Below are 17,100 nucleotides of genomic sequence, written 5' to 3' on the forward strand. Positions count from 1 at the left end.
CTAGAAAGAATCAGGCAACATATCCCATGGAACACATTGGCTACAGCTACACATGACCTGAGCTGCAAGGAGCCAGCTGGGGAAAGCAGCTATTCCAAACACTCTTCACTAATGTGCAGGCACCTGGTGTCCGTCACAAGGCAGCAGAGTTCTGCCAAAAGTGGAACAGAGTTCTGTGTCTCCTCTAGGACCACAGCAGCTTTGCTTGTCAAGTCCCATGGAGGGGAGAGCCAGGTGCAGGGGATCCCATACTCCAGGGTGCCAGGCATTCCCTACAGCTTACGTACAACAGGCAGAAAACAAACAGTCGGAAGAGCAGGAACTGCTACCCCAGCAGGCTGGTTTTATTTTGGGATTTAGGCATTTGTATCATGGACAGAAGACCCTTTACTCTAATTTACCTTTAATGTGGTATTGATTAGTTACATTAAACTTGTACAGGCCTAGCTGCACCTAACACATGAAATATTAGCATTAGTGGTCAATTGTTTACAGATAATCCTTACTAGAAAAATAATTTTTATTTGGTCAATATAATTACCTGGATTTTGTACTTTGAAAATCTTAGATTAATTTACTTTTGAAAGTTTATTTCCTAACTCATTTGCCAGTGTAGATAGTTAAGAAATAGTGTCAGTGTTAAAGTTGCAGAGTTCAGAAGTAATGAGCAGTTTCATTGGTCTGAATAGCTTTTCTTTCTGACACCATAATTACCAGTTAGGGATATAAAAGGAGCCAAAATTATATTCTTTTATAACTTTTTTTTCTCACAATCTGATCTCACCTCAGGTAAATAATTTATGAAATAAAATGTTTGGATTAGGGATGATGCGCCTAAATATTTAAAAAAAAAACAAACAAAAAAAAACTTGTTAGACCACAAAAATATTACGACATTTCTTAAAACATATACATTGTTTTTATGAATTAGTTTTGTGTTTATTAGGCAAATATAGCATTACTTAAATGATACCCAGAGATGGAGAGTGTCTTATAGCTGAAAGAGAGAGATTTAATTATCCTACTATGTGGGATAACAATATATCCCAATTATAGACAATATACAGGAGAGTCTGCACAGGTGGCTTTAACAATTTGTTGCATCTGTCTTTGAGCCAATTACAATGGATCGTCTCATGACTAATTAGATTACTGGCCTTTAATCAGCATTTATATTTTAATATGTTCAGAACTGAGAATGTGCCCAGGGCTATAAAGAAAACACAAAAATACAGTTCCTGCTCCAAAAACTTGAAATATATAAAAGTGTACAATTTTTTAAAATGAAAGTAGATAAGACTACCTTATTTTGTAACACTTTTAGTGTATCCTTAATCAGTGTGTCTTTTCATAACTCACCTATGGCTCTTCCACTGAGTTCCTACTGAATCCTAAAAGTGAGAATAAATCCTAGTATGGTTTGATAAATAAAAACATATTAAAACTTGTCAATTTTAATTAAAAAAAAAAACCCTTAAAATTGTAACTAACCATGGGTAATAATGTTTGGTAATCTGGAAGGTAAATTTAAGGTTTTAACATCCCCGCTGCCTGTAGACCTCATACACGAAAGATTCCAAATCCAAACAATGATGGGGGAATATACACAACTGTAGTTATCTTTGTAAAGTTTCTCAGAGATATAGTGGTAGCTTTATGCAGTAAATGGAATAATAGTTATACAAGAATTCATTAGGAACTTTGTCCTTTCGATCATGGTGGACTTCTTAAAAACTCACGCAGTTAAACAAATTATTTAATATGCTCTCCTACTGTTTAGATGCCCAGCCTACAGAATCTGAAAAGGAAATTTATAATCAGGTGAATGTAGTGCTAAAGGATGCAGAAGGAATCCTGGAAGACTTACAGTCATACAGAGGAGCTGGCCACGAAATACGAGAGGTAAAGCATTGTTAGATATTTTGCGATCATACAAACAATTCTATGGAGTGTTGTTAGCGTACATAACCTGGAACAGATAGATGAGCTAATTTTCAGCTTCTCTGGCAGGGCTATTGTATTAATAATCTGAAATGAAAATATTCTACTTTGAAATATGGTTCTACTCTAAAATGTTGTGATTTAAAAAAAATCACTGGCTACTATATTTGTCTTCAGTAACTTTCATATTAAATGCACATAGTTGAGTAATTAAAAAGGAGTTTCCTCTAAAGCTTTCATCTTAACAGGATTCTTGCTGCTGGATCTTGGGTCACTAGCCTGAGACAGAGATCTGCTTTCTGTGTGTATTCAATAACATTTGCTGACTTTACTGACGAAAACAACTTTTTCATTTTTGTTTACTATTGCAAGCTAACACAGCTGTTGGAGACTATAGAAGATTTTTCTGACCACACATGTAATCGTTGTTAACTAAGCTGAAATTGCAGAATCTTTATTACTTATAATAATGCATGAGCCAGAAAGAACATAGCTTGCCTTTCAGATTCATAGGTGAGTTTGCAGGACTAGCAGTTGGAGCCGTGTTTTTGCTTGCTGGGAAAAATTGCTGTGCAAATCTTGAGAGACAAGAAATGCCCCCATAATACATTTTAATAGTGTTATTTGAACTAGAGATTTTTGGGGGGGGGGGGGGTTTCTCTCTCTAATAGCTTGTTCCAGTTGTTCCTTGCTTCCAATAAAACAGTGGCGCAGGCAGTCCTCCCATTCCTAGAGAATTCATAGTTCTCAGCTCAATGCACCATGCCCCAAAAGTATATGAAGTCCTATTGTCGTCCTGAGCCAGGCCAATATGACAACTGTTCTCCAGAGGTAACCCTACTACAAGTAACTAAAGGTCTGTGGAAATTGCCCAGACCTGTTAACTAATTTTATATACCCATCACCATCAGTGGAGTTTAAAAAGGCACCACAAGGTACTTCTCTGGTCTGCTCTTAAGTCCAACTTATTTCAAAGAAAAATAGACAAGAAAAAAGTCAGACTCTGCAGACCTGAACAGCTCTTAATGCAAAGCTGAGCACAACCTCAGTGTTCATAGATTCCAAGGCCAGAAGGGACCATTGTGATCATCTAGTCTGATCACCTGTGTAGCACTGGCCATAGAACTTTCCCAAAAATAATTCCTAGAGCAGATCTTTTAGATCTTGATTTAAAAATTCTCAATAATGGAGAATCCACCACAACCCTCCATCAATTGTTCCAATGGTTAATTAATCTCACTGTTAAAAAGTTATGCCTTATTTCCAGTCTAAATTTGTCAAGTTTCAACTTCCAGCCATTGGATCGTGTTATACCTTTCTCTGCTAGATTGAAGAACCCATTATTAAATATTTGTACCCCGTGTAGATATTTATAGGCTGTAAACAAGTCACCCCTTAACTGTCTCTTTATTAAGCTAAATAGATAGACTCAAAAGCTAAGTCACTATACGGCATGTTTTCTACCCTTTAATCATTATCATGGCTCTTCTCTGAATCCTCTCCAATTCATCAAAATCCTTCTTGAATTTGTGGGCACCAGAACTGGACATAATATTTGCTTGACTCATAGACTCAGAATTTACGGCCAGAAGGGACAATTGTGATCATCGAATCCAGTGGTTCTCAACCCGTGGGCCGCCTGCGGCCCAATCCGCACACAGATGCAGCCCATGTGACATCCTCAGGGCCATATAGGTAGTATGTATATTGTGTGGATGTGACCCACATAATACAGAGAGAACTGCATATGCAGTCCACTGATCTAATCTGACTTCATGCACACCACAGGTCACAGAGCCTTCTGCACCCACTCATGTAATAGCTCATAACCTCTGGCTGAGTTACTGAAGTCCTCAAATCTTGATTAAATGATTTAAAGTTACAGAGAATCTGCCATTTAATCTAGTTTAAAACAGCAAGTGACCTGTGCCCCATGCTGCAGAGGAAGGCGAAAACCATTCCAACAGCAGCTGCACCAGTGCCAAATACGGAGGTAAATAACCTCTCTACTCGTACTTGAGGTTCCCCATTTATGCATCCCAGGATCCTATTAGCTCTTTTGGTCACAGCTGGCAGAAGAATTGTTTTCGGCAGTTGTAGGCAATATAGGCAACCTGCAGTGGTGTCCCAAACTGACTTGTTTGCTCTCACCCCCATATCTTTCCCATCTACAATAACAATTGCAATTCTGGAGCAACTCTTTTGTGTACACTTCAGGGTATTGTCTGCCTTTTCTGTTTCTGTTTTCTGAATATGGATTTGGATGGCTCCTGAAACTTTAGATCTTCTGCTTGAAGATTTTAATCACTACTTGAACCTTTCATGTTAACTGCTGGGCTTGGCTTAGACCAGAGTGGTCATAGTGTAGTGTCACAGTCAAGGTTTGTGAATCAGTTTGGAATGATTAGACTGGAAAGCCCAGAGTCTTTGATTTTGATAGATTCAGGCACACTTTGGTGTTCTGTTGACTATTACTACTACACCCAGCTTTGAATAATTGAATAAGAAAACAGACTTCTAAAGTCTATTGATTTCTATATAAATATAATTAAAGTACCATATGGTAACTCCTCGCTTAACGTTGTAGTTATGTTCCTGAAAATGCTACTTTAAGCGAAACAGTGTTAAGTGAATCCAGTTCCCCCATAAGAATTAATGTAAAGGGTGGGGGGGGGGGGGAGGGGGAGAGTAGGTTCCAGGGAAACTTTTTTTGCCAGACAAAAGACTACACACACACACACACACACACACCCACCCACCCACAAGTTTTAAACAATTTAGTACTGTACCCAGCAATGATGATTGTGAAGTTGGTTGAGGTGGTGGAGTAAGAGGGTGGGATATTTCCCAGGGAATGCCTTACTGCTAAATGATGAACTAGCACTTGGCTGAGCCCTCAAGGGTTAACACGTTGTCAGTGTAGCCTCACGCTCTACAAGGCAGCACGAACGGAGGGAGGGGAGACAGCATGGCAGAGAGAGACAGAGACACACACCATGTGTGTGAGAGAGACGCGCATTGCCCGTTTAAATATGCTGACCGCACTCTAAGTACACTGCCTTTTTAAGTAGATCAGCAAGTTGAGACAGCAGCTGCTGCCAGCAAGCTCCCTCCATCCTGAGCCCTGTCGTATCCCACCCCTGCTCTGTTTAGATGGGGTAAAGGAGCGGGGGAGGCGGACACCCTGACATTAGCACCCCTCTTCCTCTCATCCCCCTTGCACAGCAAGCAGGAGGCTCCCGGGAACAGCTCCAAGGCAGAGGGCAGGAGCAGCACGTGGCAGTGGGGGGAGGGACAGCTGAACTGCCCGGCAATTGATAGCCTGCTGGGCGGCTGCCGCACAGGGAATTTAGGGAAGTGGGGAGCTGATAGGGGGCTTCTGGTCCGCCCTGGTTCCAAGCCCCTACCAGCTAGCTCCAACGGGCTGCTCTTTCTGTCAGGAGGCTGTCAAACAACATTATAAGGGAGCATTGCGCAACTTTAAACGAGCATGTTCTTTAATTGATTAGCAACGAAACAACATTAACCAGGACAACTTTAAGTGAGGAGTTACTGTATTGGGACACCACTGAGTAATCTGAGTTTGTCCACAATGATGAGAACCAGGGATGGAGAGAGAAATGAAGTGTTAATATACAAAAACTCCCACCTTATACCTCCACACGGTTAGAAATCAACTAACGTTTTTAACAAATAATAAGAATTAGTTCAAAAGTAATGACTGAAACACAAGGTTTGCAGCAAGACATGTAATAAAACAGTGAACACGAAGTGAAACAATGTAGTAACCAGTATAAACTAGACAGATGAAAATAAAAGTGTATCAGTTCACAAATATTATGCTGGAACATTAGAATTTCTAAACTTCTAAACTTCCTGCCTGTTGGTATCTTACACAGCAACTCTTTCCAAGAGTGTCTATTTTCAAAATTTTAGTATCCTTCCTGTAAGATATGTGATATATGTACACCTCTCATCTAAGTTGACTGGGAAGGGAAGGTTAAGACTAGGAAACATTTAAAAAGAAAATTAAATTCCCCAATACCTTACAGTACGGAAGGAAAAAATCAGTAAGATTGTTTGCATGCATTATGCTTCCTGTTAGTTTTGGGAGAAAGGAAATTACTCTAAACTTTAATATTTACTGCAGTAAAATTTTTCTAAATAATTTTATAGAATTAAATATATTGTTTGTACTAAAATTCTGCATGAAATAACGTATCTGAATTTATCATTATATGATCTGAAAAGTACAAAGGGGTCATTTAATATTTGAGTGTTCCTCTTTTAAGCAAAATTCCAAATACAAGCAAATGTAGTTCTTGATTGACACTGCTGAATAACTTGCTATTCTAGAACTCAATGTTATACAGTTTAATTTTTGAACAAATATTTTCCTATAAAATGTGACAAAATACTGCAAAGCTAACTGAAATTAATATAGAATGTTTATATATCAAATGTTCTGACACAGGACTACTGTCAGAACACCAAAAAATCTCAACTACCTGAGATGTTTAGTCACCTTTTCCCTGGTGTCATATTCTGCCAGCGGTATTGGCTTGATTGTATAAAAATTCCATGAGCTAAAGGTGGTTGGTTCTCCCTCCCCATTACCTGATACCGATTGCTGTAGCTGAAACTAACTTTGTGTACAAGCCATAATCATTAAACTAGGCTCAACTCATTCTCTTGGAGTATCCTGATAAAGCAGTTATTTGACCAAGTAGATTGTACTGTGTAAATTGTTTCCTTTTTTGTATTTTAGGCAACTTTAAAAATCGTCCACATACAAGTAATTGTATAATATGGTTTACATCCTATAAAATATTATGTTCATAAAGTGTGTTTAATTATTTTCATTGTGTATGTGTAAAGAATGTGCATAACAGGTACAGTATGTGATGAAAGACACCAGCTTATAATTTTCAATGAAAATCTGACTCATAATAGGACACTGGTTGCACCCATAATGTCTGGAGAAACTGTTCTTTTCCCACAATCTAAAGAATGATGCTCCCTTCTTTTTTTTCCTCCCAGTACCTCTGATCAACCTCTTTTAATACATATTTTGAATGAAAGAAAACTTTCCTAGTCTTGATTCCTGTTGTTAAGCGAGGTGTGACTTTTTTTTCTTTCTCCATGTGTTCGATTTTCAAGGCGATACAGCATCCCACTGATGAAAAATTGCAGGAGAAGGCATGGGGTGCAGTTGTTCCATTAGTAGGCAAGCTAAAGAAATTCTATGAATTTTCTCAAAGGCTAGGTAAGTTGAAAGATGGTAAACTAATGACTTGATAGCCTTCATACTAGCCAAAGACTCAAAAAGTAACAGCAAATTTTTTTTTAAGTACATCAGAAGAAGGAAACCTGCTAAACAATCAGTGGGCCACTGGGCAATCAGGGTGCTAAAGGAGCACTCAAAGACAATAAGGCTGTTGTGGAGAAACTAAATGAATTCTTTGCATCGGTCTTCAATGCAGATGTGAGGGAGATTCCCACACCTAAGCCATTCTTTTTAGGTGACAAATCTGAGGCACTGTCCCAGATTGAGATGTCATTAGGAGGTTTTGGAACAAATTGATAAACAGTAGTAAGTCATCAGGACCAGATGGTATTCACCCAAGAGTTCTGATGGAACTCAAATATAATACTGCAGAACTACTAACTGTGGTATGTAACCGATCATTTAAATCAGCTTCTGTACCAGATTTAGGGTGACCAGTTGTCCCAATTTTATAGGACAGTCCCAATATTTGGGGCTGTGTCTTCTATAGGCGCCTATTATCCCCCACTCCCTGTCCCGATTTTTCACACTTCCTGTCTGGTCACCCTAACCAGATTGCTGGAGGATAGCTGAGTGACACCAATTTTTAAAAAAGGCTCCCAAGGCAATGCTGGCAATTACAGGCTGGTAAGCCTAACTTCAGTACCAGGCAAACTGGTTGAAACTGTAGTAAAGAATAGAATTATCAGACACCATAGATGGACGTGATTTGTTGGGGAAGAGTCAACATAGCTTTTGTAAAGGGAAATCATGCCTCACCAGTATATTTGAGTTATTTGAGGTCAACAAACATGGACACGGGTGATCCAGTGGATATAGTGTACTTACACTTCCAGAAAGCCTTTGACAAAGTCCCTCACCATAGGCTCTTAAGCAGAGTAAGCAGTGATGGGATAAGAGGAAAAATCCTCTCATGAATCAGTAACTGTTTAAAAGATAGGAAACAAAATGTAGGAATAAATGGTCAGTTTTCACAGTGGAGAGAGGTAAATAGTTGTATTCCTTAGGGGTCAATACTGGGTCCTGTGTTGTTCAACATATTCATAAATGATTTGGAAAAAGGGGTGAACAGTGAGATGGCAAAATTTGCAGACAATACAAAATTACTCAAGATAGTTAAGTCCAAAGCAGACTGCAAAGAGTTACAATGGGATCTCACAAAACTGGGTGACTGGGCAACAAAATGGCAGATGAAATTGAATGTTGATGAATGCAAAGTAATGCACATTGGAAAACATAAGAAAATTTAGAGGGGATACACAGATCACATTGTATTTTTGATTATCCTCCAGGAGGTGCTTCACTTACTATAAAACGTGCACTGTTGCCCACTGTTGTAGAGGCAAACCAGTTACACCACTGAAAGAAAGGATAAAATATGTCACCCTCACCATACTGTGTTTCCTGCAGGAATATGTTTCCATGAACTTTCCTTGTATGTTAGTATACAGTCATTGGAAACCTTCTTGTGGTCTCCAAGAAAATGTAGCATCTTCTTGCACCTAAATGTTCCAAGTTTCTGAAGATGAAAAAATGTAATCCGTTAAAAGTGAAATCTTATCTTAGTTTTACGGGCCTTAGAGAGACCAGATGGGTGAGGTAATATTTTTATTGGACCAACTTTTGTTGGTGAGAGAGACACGATTTCAGAATGTCCCTTTGAACTACAGTGTTAAGAAAGGGTAATAAGTCAATATCTCAGAGTGTCCCTTGTATGTTAAAGCTGGAAATGCATCAGCCATAGAACTTTCAGAACTATTTGTGGCGGCTTTGTCTATTGAACAGCCTTCTGTCACTTCCACAGTAAATAGCAAAATAGTGCTAAGTGCAGGATTGTATTTCATAAATAAGGTAGACTCTGCTTTCTTCAGGCAATCTCATCTCACCACAGTCCTCTTCTCCCCCCCTCCCCCACCAAAAAAAATTGTAGAGCAAAAACATTTGAAGGTCTACATAAACATGTCTAAAGAACATAGGAAACTAGCCACTTATTTACTTAGCTTCTCACTTGTTAGTGCTAAGGTTTAAAAGTTTCTTCATTAGGTATTCAACCAACAGAAGAGTTCTCCATTCTGGGTTAGTGGATTGAAAGATACTTAGAAATGCATCTTTTAATTAAGTAGATAATTTCATGACAAAGGTTTTTTTGTTTGTTTGTTTTTTAAATAAAACTTTAGCCTGCCAAATTTTAAGAGATTACAGCTTGCCTTCTTTAACTGCTAGCTGCATTTCCAATTTTTTGATATGGCCTTTGTAGATAGGGAAATTTTGTCACTGTTTCATTTCTGTTCCTTAACATTGAATAGCTTTTCATATAGCAATATTAACTGAAATGACCAATGTAAAGTCAATTTCAAACAAAAATTGAATATAGTCATGAAACAACTTGAAAAATTAGTTTACTGTAGAATCCAGTCAGATATAGGCTCTATATCTATAGCAATTCATGGGTAATCTCCAGTATAAATGCCCCATGAAAACAAATTATAACTTATTTGATCTTAAAACTTACTTTAGATCATGGAATTACCATACATTTTAGCATTTTAAGTCAACGACTAATATATAGTAGAAGCAGATACCGTTTGACATGTTTTGATTTTCTTTCTTTATTTAGAGGCAGGATTGCGAGGTCTATTGGGAGCCCTGACAAGCACCCCATATTCACCTACTCAGCACCTGGAGCGAGAGCAGGCTCTTGCTAAGCAGTTTGCAGAAATTCTTCATTTCACACTCCGATTTGATGAGCTCAAGGTAAATTTTCATGCATTTTTAAATAGGCAGTTCATCTAAAAGGAGCCCAGGACTGAGGTTTGGAGAAACCTGGGTTTCATTCCAGACACTGCCACAGACTCCGTGACATTGGGCAAACCTCTTAATCACTCTTGATGTCCCTATCTGTAAAAAGAATGATGTTTGCTTCAGTCCCTCTGTGATGCTTCCTAATACTTAAAATGCTCAGATACTTTATCTAGATCAGTGGTTCTTAAACTTTTATACTGGTGACCCCTTTCACATAGCAAGTCTCTGAGTGTGCCCCCCCTTTATAAATAAAAAAACTTTATCTATTTAACACCATTATAAATGCTGAAGGCAAAGCAGGGTTGGGGTGGAGGTTGACAGCTCGTGACCCCCCATATAATAACCATGCGACCCACTAAGGGGTCGCGACCCCCAGTTTGACAACCCCTGGTCTAGATCATGAAAAGTTAATTCTTTCATTGAATGCTAGCATTCATCAAGTATTATGGAAAAATTGAGAATTGCTTCATTTATGCATTAGAAATTGCATATAATGGTCAACACTCATTGGCCAATTCTGGAATGTGGTTGAATTGCACAAGTCGAATGTCAGGGGTGGGGAGAGGGCAACGAAAGTTTAAAGCTCACTTTTTCACTCCCCTGATCCTGCTGTAGCTGTATGGGGGTTGGTCTCCTTATGGCTACTTTAACATCAGGCTACAACGGCCCCAGGGCACTGAAAATGCAGCCGAGGATTAGTATAGCACATGACCTTGTCAGCAATGCTGTTTTTCTTCTGACCATGCCTCTTTCCCTGCAATGTCAGCAGGAGTGAAAGAAGAGTGGTCAAAAGAATAAGAGCCCCATAAATTGGCTCTCTGCCATTTGAAGTTCACCCATACACAGGTGAAATCCCCTTGGGCTAATTAAACTGACTTTAGGTCCAGGTTACACTGTCAGTGTGGTACAAAGAAGCTGCACTGCATCAAATCTGGCCCCATGTTCCTGAAAATAGTTAATATAATTAAGTATGAGGAAGAAAAAGTTGACTAACATTAAAAGAGAAGAAAGCAATTAACAAAAGCTAGGAAATTTATAACTGAGATGGACGGTCTTCCCTGGCTCTTGTCAATTTGCATGAAGCAAATATATATATCTTCCATATATATCTGTACTTACTGTTCTGTGATTTCTTTACAGAGAGAGTACTTTCATTGTGCTTAAATCTCAAACTGTTTGCCTTTACATTAAAAATTATTGCATGTGACCAATACAACATTTTTGAAATTCTGTATATTTTTGTTTTTGATTGAAAAAGAACAAGAAATATTTTTGCCTGATCCATTTCCAGGTTTAATTTTTGAAAATAGGACTTTAAAAAAAATGGGGAGCACAAAACATACTACTTATTCGAAATGTAATCCCTTTCATTTTTCTGTTTGGAATATTTTCAAAATGCCTACTAACATTGAACATGAAAACAGAATTTTTACTTGGCACAAATGTTAATGATAAAGTGTTAAACTCTGATAATGAAGTCTGTACATAATGGAAATGTCAAGACCCATCAATAATTCTGTAAACTCCTCAGACGAGTACTGTCTCTAACGCTATGTCTACACTACTGCTGGATCGACACTCCGGCGATCGATGCATCAGGGGTTGATTTAGCGTGTCTAGTGAAGACCTGCTCATTCTGTACTGTGCCTAGAACAATGGAGCCTTGATCTCTCTTGGCATCCCTAGTTGCTGCTATAATACAAATAATAAAAATATTAGTTTTCTTTTCTTCATGTGGAATCAGTAGCTCCCAAATAACAATTTTAATTTTGGCTTTAAAAAAAATACTCCTGGATCCAAGTTTATTTTTGTCCACAAGTAATTGTGCACTGAGGATATTTTCTAAACTATGGGCGTGTCAGCATTAGAGATTTTTGTACCATTGTTTCCACACCAATGCAAACCCCACAGTGTAAATGTGCCGCTTCACTGTAAAGTGAGGTGCGTGCCAGTGTGACTTACCTCCTGGAGTAAGTCACCTTGGTGTAGTGCATCTGCACAGACAGTTTACTTGAACATGCCTTTGCAAGTGCAAAAATCCATAATGCAGACAAGCCCTAAAGCCATGTGTATTATTCCAGTTGCTCAAGACTAATATCAACCATGTACAGGTATAATTAATCCTTCCTCAGTGCAGGGGGATGGACTAGATGGCCTCTTGAGGTCTCCCCACATTACTGAGGTTCTGTGTCTCCCCGTTTTAGTCTGACATACCTCTTCATCAAGAGACAGTTGCTACCTCTGGACTCACACTCACTCTCTCTTCTCTCTCTATCTCTCTCTCTCTCTCTCATATCCTATCTGATTTTCCATGTGTCTGTAGTTTCCCAAAAACCACGTAGCAATGGTCTAGACACACTGGTCTAATCCTATGGCAATAAAGCTGGCAAACTGGAGCAGATCAGAATATCCACTCTTCTCTCACATAATTTTTATTCTGAAAAATTATATAGAGCAAAGCAGGAAATCTTACGTGCTCTAGCTACTTCTAAACCAGTGGTGGTTCTTCGAGAGATGTCCCTTTGGGTGCTCCACTCCAGGTGATGGTGCATTCCTGCGCCTTTTCTCAGAGAGTTTTGCAGCAGTGCTAGTACGGGTCGCACACTCGCAGTGCCTGCCTCACGCGCTGATGGCAATTTCATACAGCATGTGTGCAACCCGGACTCTCAGTTCCTTCTAAACCGTCCCCGGCCTAAGACATTGCTCAGCAGTCCCGTTGAAAATCTTCATTTCAAATAGATAAGTTTAGATAAATTAGTGAGTTCGGATAGTTTAGACAAGTTAAGTTTCAGTTATTAGAGTTACGTTCCTTTTATTTAAAATTAAAAAAAAATTTCTTTTTCCATCCCTTAGTACAGTTAAAATTAGGTTAGGAAAATGCCTAGTTTATCAGGATTTAAAAGATACACGACGTGCAGAGAGGGAATGCCTGTGTTAGATGGACACACTCAATGTGTCCGTTGCCTGGGGATAGCTCACATTCCTCAGAAATGTGTCCACTGTAACAAACTGGAGGCTAGGGCACGAAGGGATAGAGTCCTGAGACTTAAACTCATCTTGATGGAGAAGTCCTTAAGACCAGCCTCCGACTCGGGACAGGAACCCTCTTCCCAGCATAGGTCCCTGGTCTCCCCACTGCCAAGGTCCCTGAAGGCCAAAAACTGGCCATCCTCTTAACCTCCTAGAGAGCAGATCAACACAAAACGGTCACTGACCAAATCACTCTCATCGGTGCCAGCCACACTGCTGCTCAGCAGATATGATACTCTGGGCACCTCCAGCACAGTCCATGCGGCAGCGGCCGCCAGAACCCAGCGCTACGGTGCCATGGTTAAGGGCTCTAAGCTGCCTGCCTCCACCACGGTACCGTCAGCAGCTCCAAAGGAGACTGCACCAACAACCGCTCCTATCTCCGTGCCACAGCCCAATGCTACTAGGGCAATGACGCCAATACAAACTACATTGGCTCAGCACATCACACCAACGATGCAATCGGGACCTAGCCCTCCAGCACCGAGGCTCTCAGCAGTACGCCATTTTCTGCACCGCAAGGATTTATTGGTATCCTCAACTCTGGAGTCCCCTCTCTTAGGCATCAATATCTCATCAGGGCCAGCGGTACCACACCAACATTTATCTTCGATAGCATCACAGTTCTTGATCAAAGAAGAGAAGAATGTTGAAGGGGTATTTTCCCTTCACCATTCCTCCCCCATGGCTACTGGACCCCTACGGCCACGACCGTCATATGCTCACGACATGTCGCTATAGTACAGCCACCCATGGATGGCACCAGCCATACCCTATCCTAGTCACTGGCCATATTGGAACCCCTGGGGGTCTTACCAAAGATACTATAGCAGGCATCACAGACCACGTAGGGAAGATGCCAGATCCCCACCTCCACCTTCAGAGGCTAGTGACAGAGACAGATGAACCCATGGCAAAGCAGGAAGAAGACGCTGCTCCCGACACCTCGCCAACCAACAACAATACATCCTCCCTCCTCACTGGGTGAGGCTATTATGCCTCCACCACCAACCATGGTGGATGACTTTACCCCCTTCCAAAACTTATTCAAAAGAGTGGTCAGTGAGCTCAAAATTACTCTGGAGGAAGTGCTGGAAACTCAGCATAAGCTAACATATCTTAGACATCTTACTCCTCCAAGATAGCATTGCCAATCAGTGGGACTATCATGGAACCTGCCAAGATGCTGTGGCAAACTCCAGCCACCATACCTCCTACCTGCAAAAGGGCGGACCGAAAATATTATGTTCCCTCGAAGGGATCAGAATTTCTATTCACACACCCGCACCCAATTTTCTGGTAGTGGAAGGAGCCAACTAAAGGGGCAAACATCGGCACTTTTGATCCACCCTACAATAAAGAGAGTAAGAGGTTGGACCTATCCAGCCGCAAAGTATACTCTGCATCCATGCTTCAAGTCAGAGTGGCAAATTACGTGGTACTACTTGCCAAATATGACCACAGGAACTATGGCAAATTTATGGACTTTATTAGGGAGATCCCAGAGGAAAAGGGGCAACAATTTAAATCTCTGGTCTCTGAAGGACAGATGATCGTACGCACGGCTCTACAGGCCTCACTAGACTCTGCTGACACAGTCGCCAGGTCCACCGCTACAGCTGTCATCATGCAACACGCCTTATGGTTTAACTCCTCAGCATTCCCATGGGAGATGCAAAATACAGTCAAAGATCTCACCTTCGATGGAGAAAAATTGTTTGCAGCCAAAACCAATGAGGTAATGCACACTATGAAGGACTCGCGGGGCACTCTCCAGTCCCTCGGCATTCATACACCTGCCACAAGAAGGAGACACTATAGGTATCAACCGTATCAGAGGAATAGATACCCAACATGCGCACAGCAACACCAGAGGCCTTACGAGCAACAACACCAACAACAATGACAGAGACCACAATGACAATGTCCATCACCACGAGCGGCATCTAAACCTACTGCCTCTAATAAACAAATTTGAAGGCTTGTTCGAGGGTCTGGAAGACCTCTCCCACATTCCAGTCCTTACACCATCCACCCATCTATTTGGAAGCCGTTTGTTCTCCTTCTACCTGAAATGGGCTGCCATCACCATGGACAAATGGGCCCTAGAAATCATCCGAATGGGCTATACCATTCCTTTCCTGTATCTACATCCCAACCTCCCCGTCCATCTTCAGGGACCCCTTTCATATACCTCTTGACATAGCAAATGGTCATCATCTCCTCCAATTATGGGCAGTGGAGACTGTTCCCGCACAATACAGGTGGAAGGGATTTTACTTCCACTATTTTTTAACACAAAAGAAAAATGGGAGATGGTGACCTATTCTCGATCTCAGGTGACTGAACAAGTTTGTAAGAAAGCAGAGGTTCAAGATGGTCACCGTAGCAACAATAATACCAGCACTGGAGCAGGGGAACTGGTTTTCAGCCCTCCACCTGCAGGATGTTTATTTTTATGTCAGCATACACCCTGCCCACAGGCGTTTTCTGAGATTTACTTCGGACACAGTCCACTATCAATGCAAGGTTTTACCTTTTGGTCTGTCAACAGCGCATCGTCTCTTCTCAAAGATCCTCGCGGTAGTAACGGCGAGTGCACCTGTGAAAACAAGGAATAATAATATTTTCTTACCCGGATGACTGTCTCTTGAAGTCATACACTCGATTAGATACCATTCGCTCTACCCAAACAACGATAGATTGCTTCCAGAGTCTCGGTCTACAAATAAACAAAAAGAAATCAACAGTAGAATTAGCTCAACAATTAGAATTCATCAGCACTTACCTCTACTTGGTGACGGTGAAGGCATCACTTCCACAAGACAGATTCGACATGGTAAAGACACCCCTATCCACAGTGCGGAACAGCCCACACGTGCCTACAACGGTTTGGCCACATGGCAGCATGCATATTTGTGGTCAAACACGCACACTTGCACATTCATTGCCTGCAAGGATGACTAGCAACCATCTACAGACCAAACGAACACAGGTTTAACATATGATTAACAATGCCCCCACAAGGTCAAGGACTCAATATCCGGACATAAGAGCACCCACACAACCCTGGAACTTAAACTTGGTCTTAATGGCCCTCACTCAGAAACAATTTGAGCCCTTAGCAAACTGCTCCCTACTACACCTATCCATGAAAGTGACATTCCTAATAGCAATCACATCAGCTAGACATGTGGGAGAAATTGGGGCATTCGTGGCAGATCCACCATACATGACCTTTTTTAAAGATGAAGTCACATTACAAACCCATCCTAAATTTCTCCCCAAAGTACGAGCGTCCTTCCACGTTAATCAACCTATACAGCTCTTCTTTCCTAAACCACACAAGAACACGTTTGAAGCTAAGATGCACACCCTTGACGTTAGAAGAGCACTAGCTTTCTACTTGGACAGAACCAAGACATTTAGAATTTCACCAAAACGCTTTATAGCCATCGCAGAACGCTCTAAAGGTACCGCCATATCTACGCGGAGACTCTCTAAATGGATATCTGGCTGCATTCACCTGTGTTATCAATTGAAATGCTCACAACCTCCAGCGGGGATGAAGACGCACTCTACTAGATCATATCAGTGTCAGTAGTGTTCCTAAACAATGTTTCACTTATAGACATATGCAAAGCCGCCACTGGGGCCTCCAAACACACCTTTGCCAAACATTATACAATCACACAAGGCCCTAAGGCGGATACTCGGCTAGGCCGAGCTGTATTATCGGCAATTATCCTACCAACTCCGAAGCCCCTACCATCCTAGGAGGGCACTGCTCTACAGTCACCTGGAGTGGAGCACCCACAGGGACATCTCTCGAAGAAGAAGAGAAGGTTACTCACCTTGTGGAATAACAGGTTCTTCATGATGTGTGTCCCTGTGGGTGCTCCAATACCCGCCCTCCTCCCCTCTACTTCGGAGTTTAAAGTAGACTCTGCGGTAGAAAAGGAACTGAGGATTCCGGGTCGCGCACATGCTAGATGAAGTGCCAACGGTGTGTGAGGTAGGCACTGCTGTGTACAGGTAGG

The 17,100-nt window shown here is 41.0% G+C and overlaps 1 protein-coding gene across 9 annotated transcripts in view; it reads left to right on the forward strand.

The window, feature by feature from the left end:
• The window catches only part of CYRIB (CYFIP related Rac1 interactor B), a 154,368-nt gene that overhangs the window by 125,926 nt on the left and 11,342 nt on the right, over positions 1-17,100 (forward strand). For all 9 annotated transcript variants that reach the window (XM_043539096.1, XM_043539097.1, XM_043539095.1 and 6 more), the window contains 3 exons: positions 1,781-1,902; positions 7,102-7,207; positions 9,846-9,982. In XM_043539096.1, the coding sequence (XP_043395031.1) occupies positions 1,781-1,902; positions 7,102-7,207; positions 9,846-9,982 (365 nt within the window). The remainder of the gene's footprint in view (positions 1-1,780; positions 1,903-7,101; positions 7,208-9,845; positions 9,983-17,100) is intronic.

This window comes from Chelonia mydas, chromosome 2 (assembly GCF_015237465.2).
Source record: "Chelonia mydas isolate rCheMyd1 chromosome 2, rCheMyd1.pri.v2, whole genome shotgun sequence".
Taxonomy (NCBI): domain Eukaryota; kingdom Metazoa; phylum Chordata; order Testudines; family Cheloniidae; genus Chelonia; species Chelonia mydas.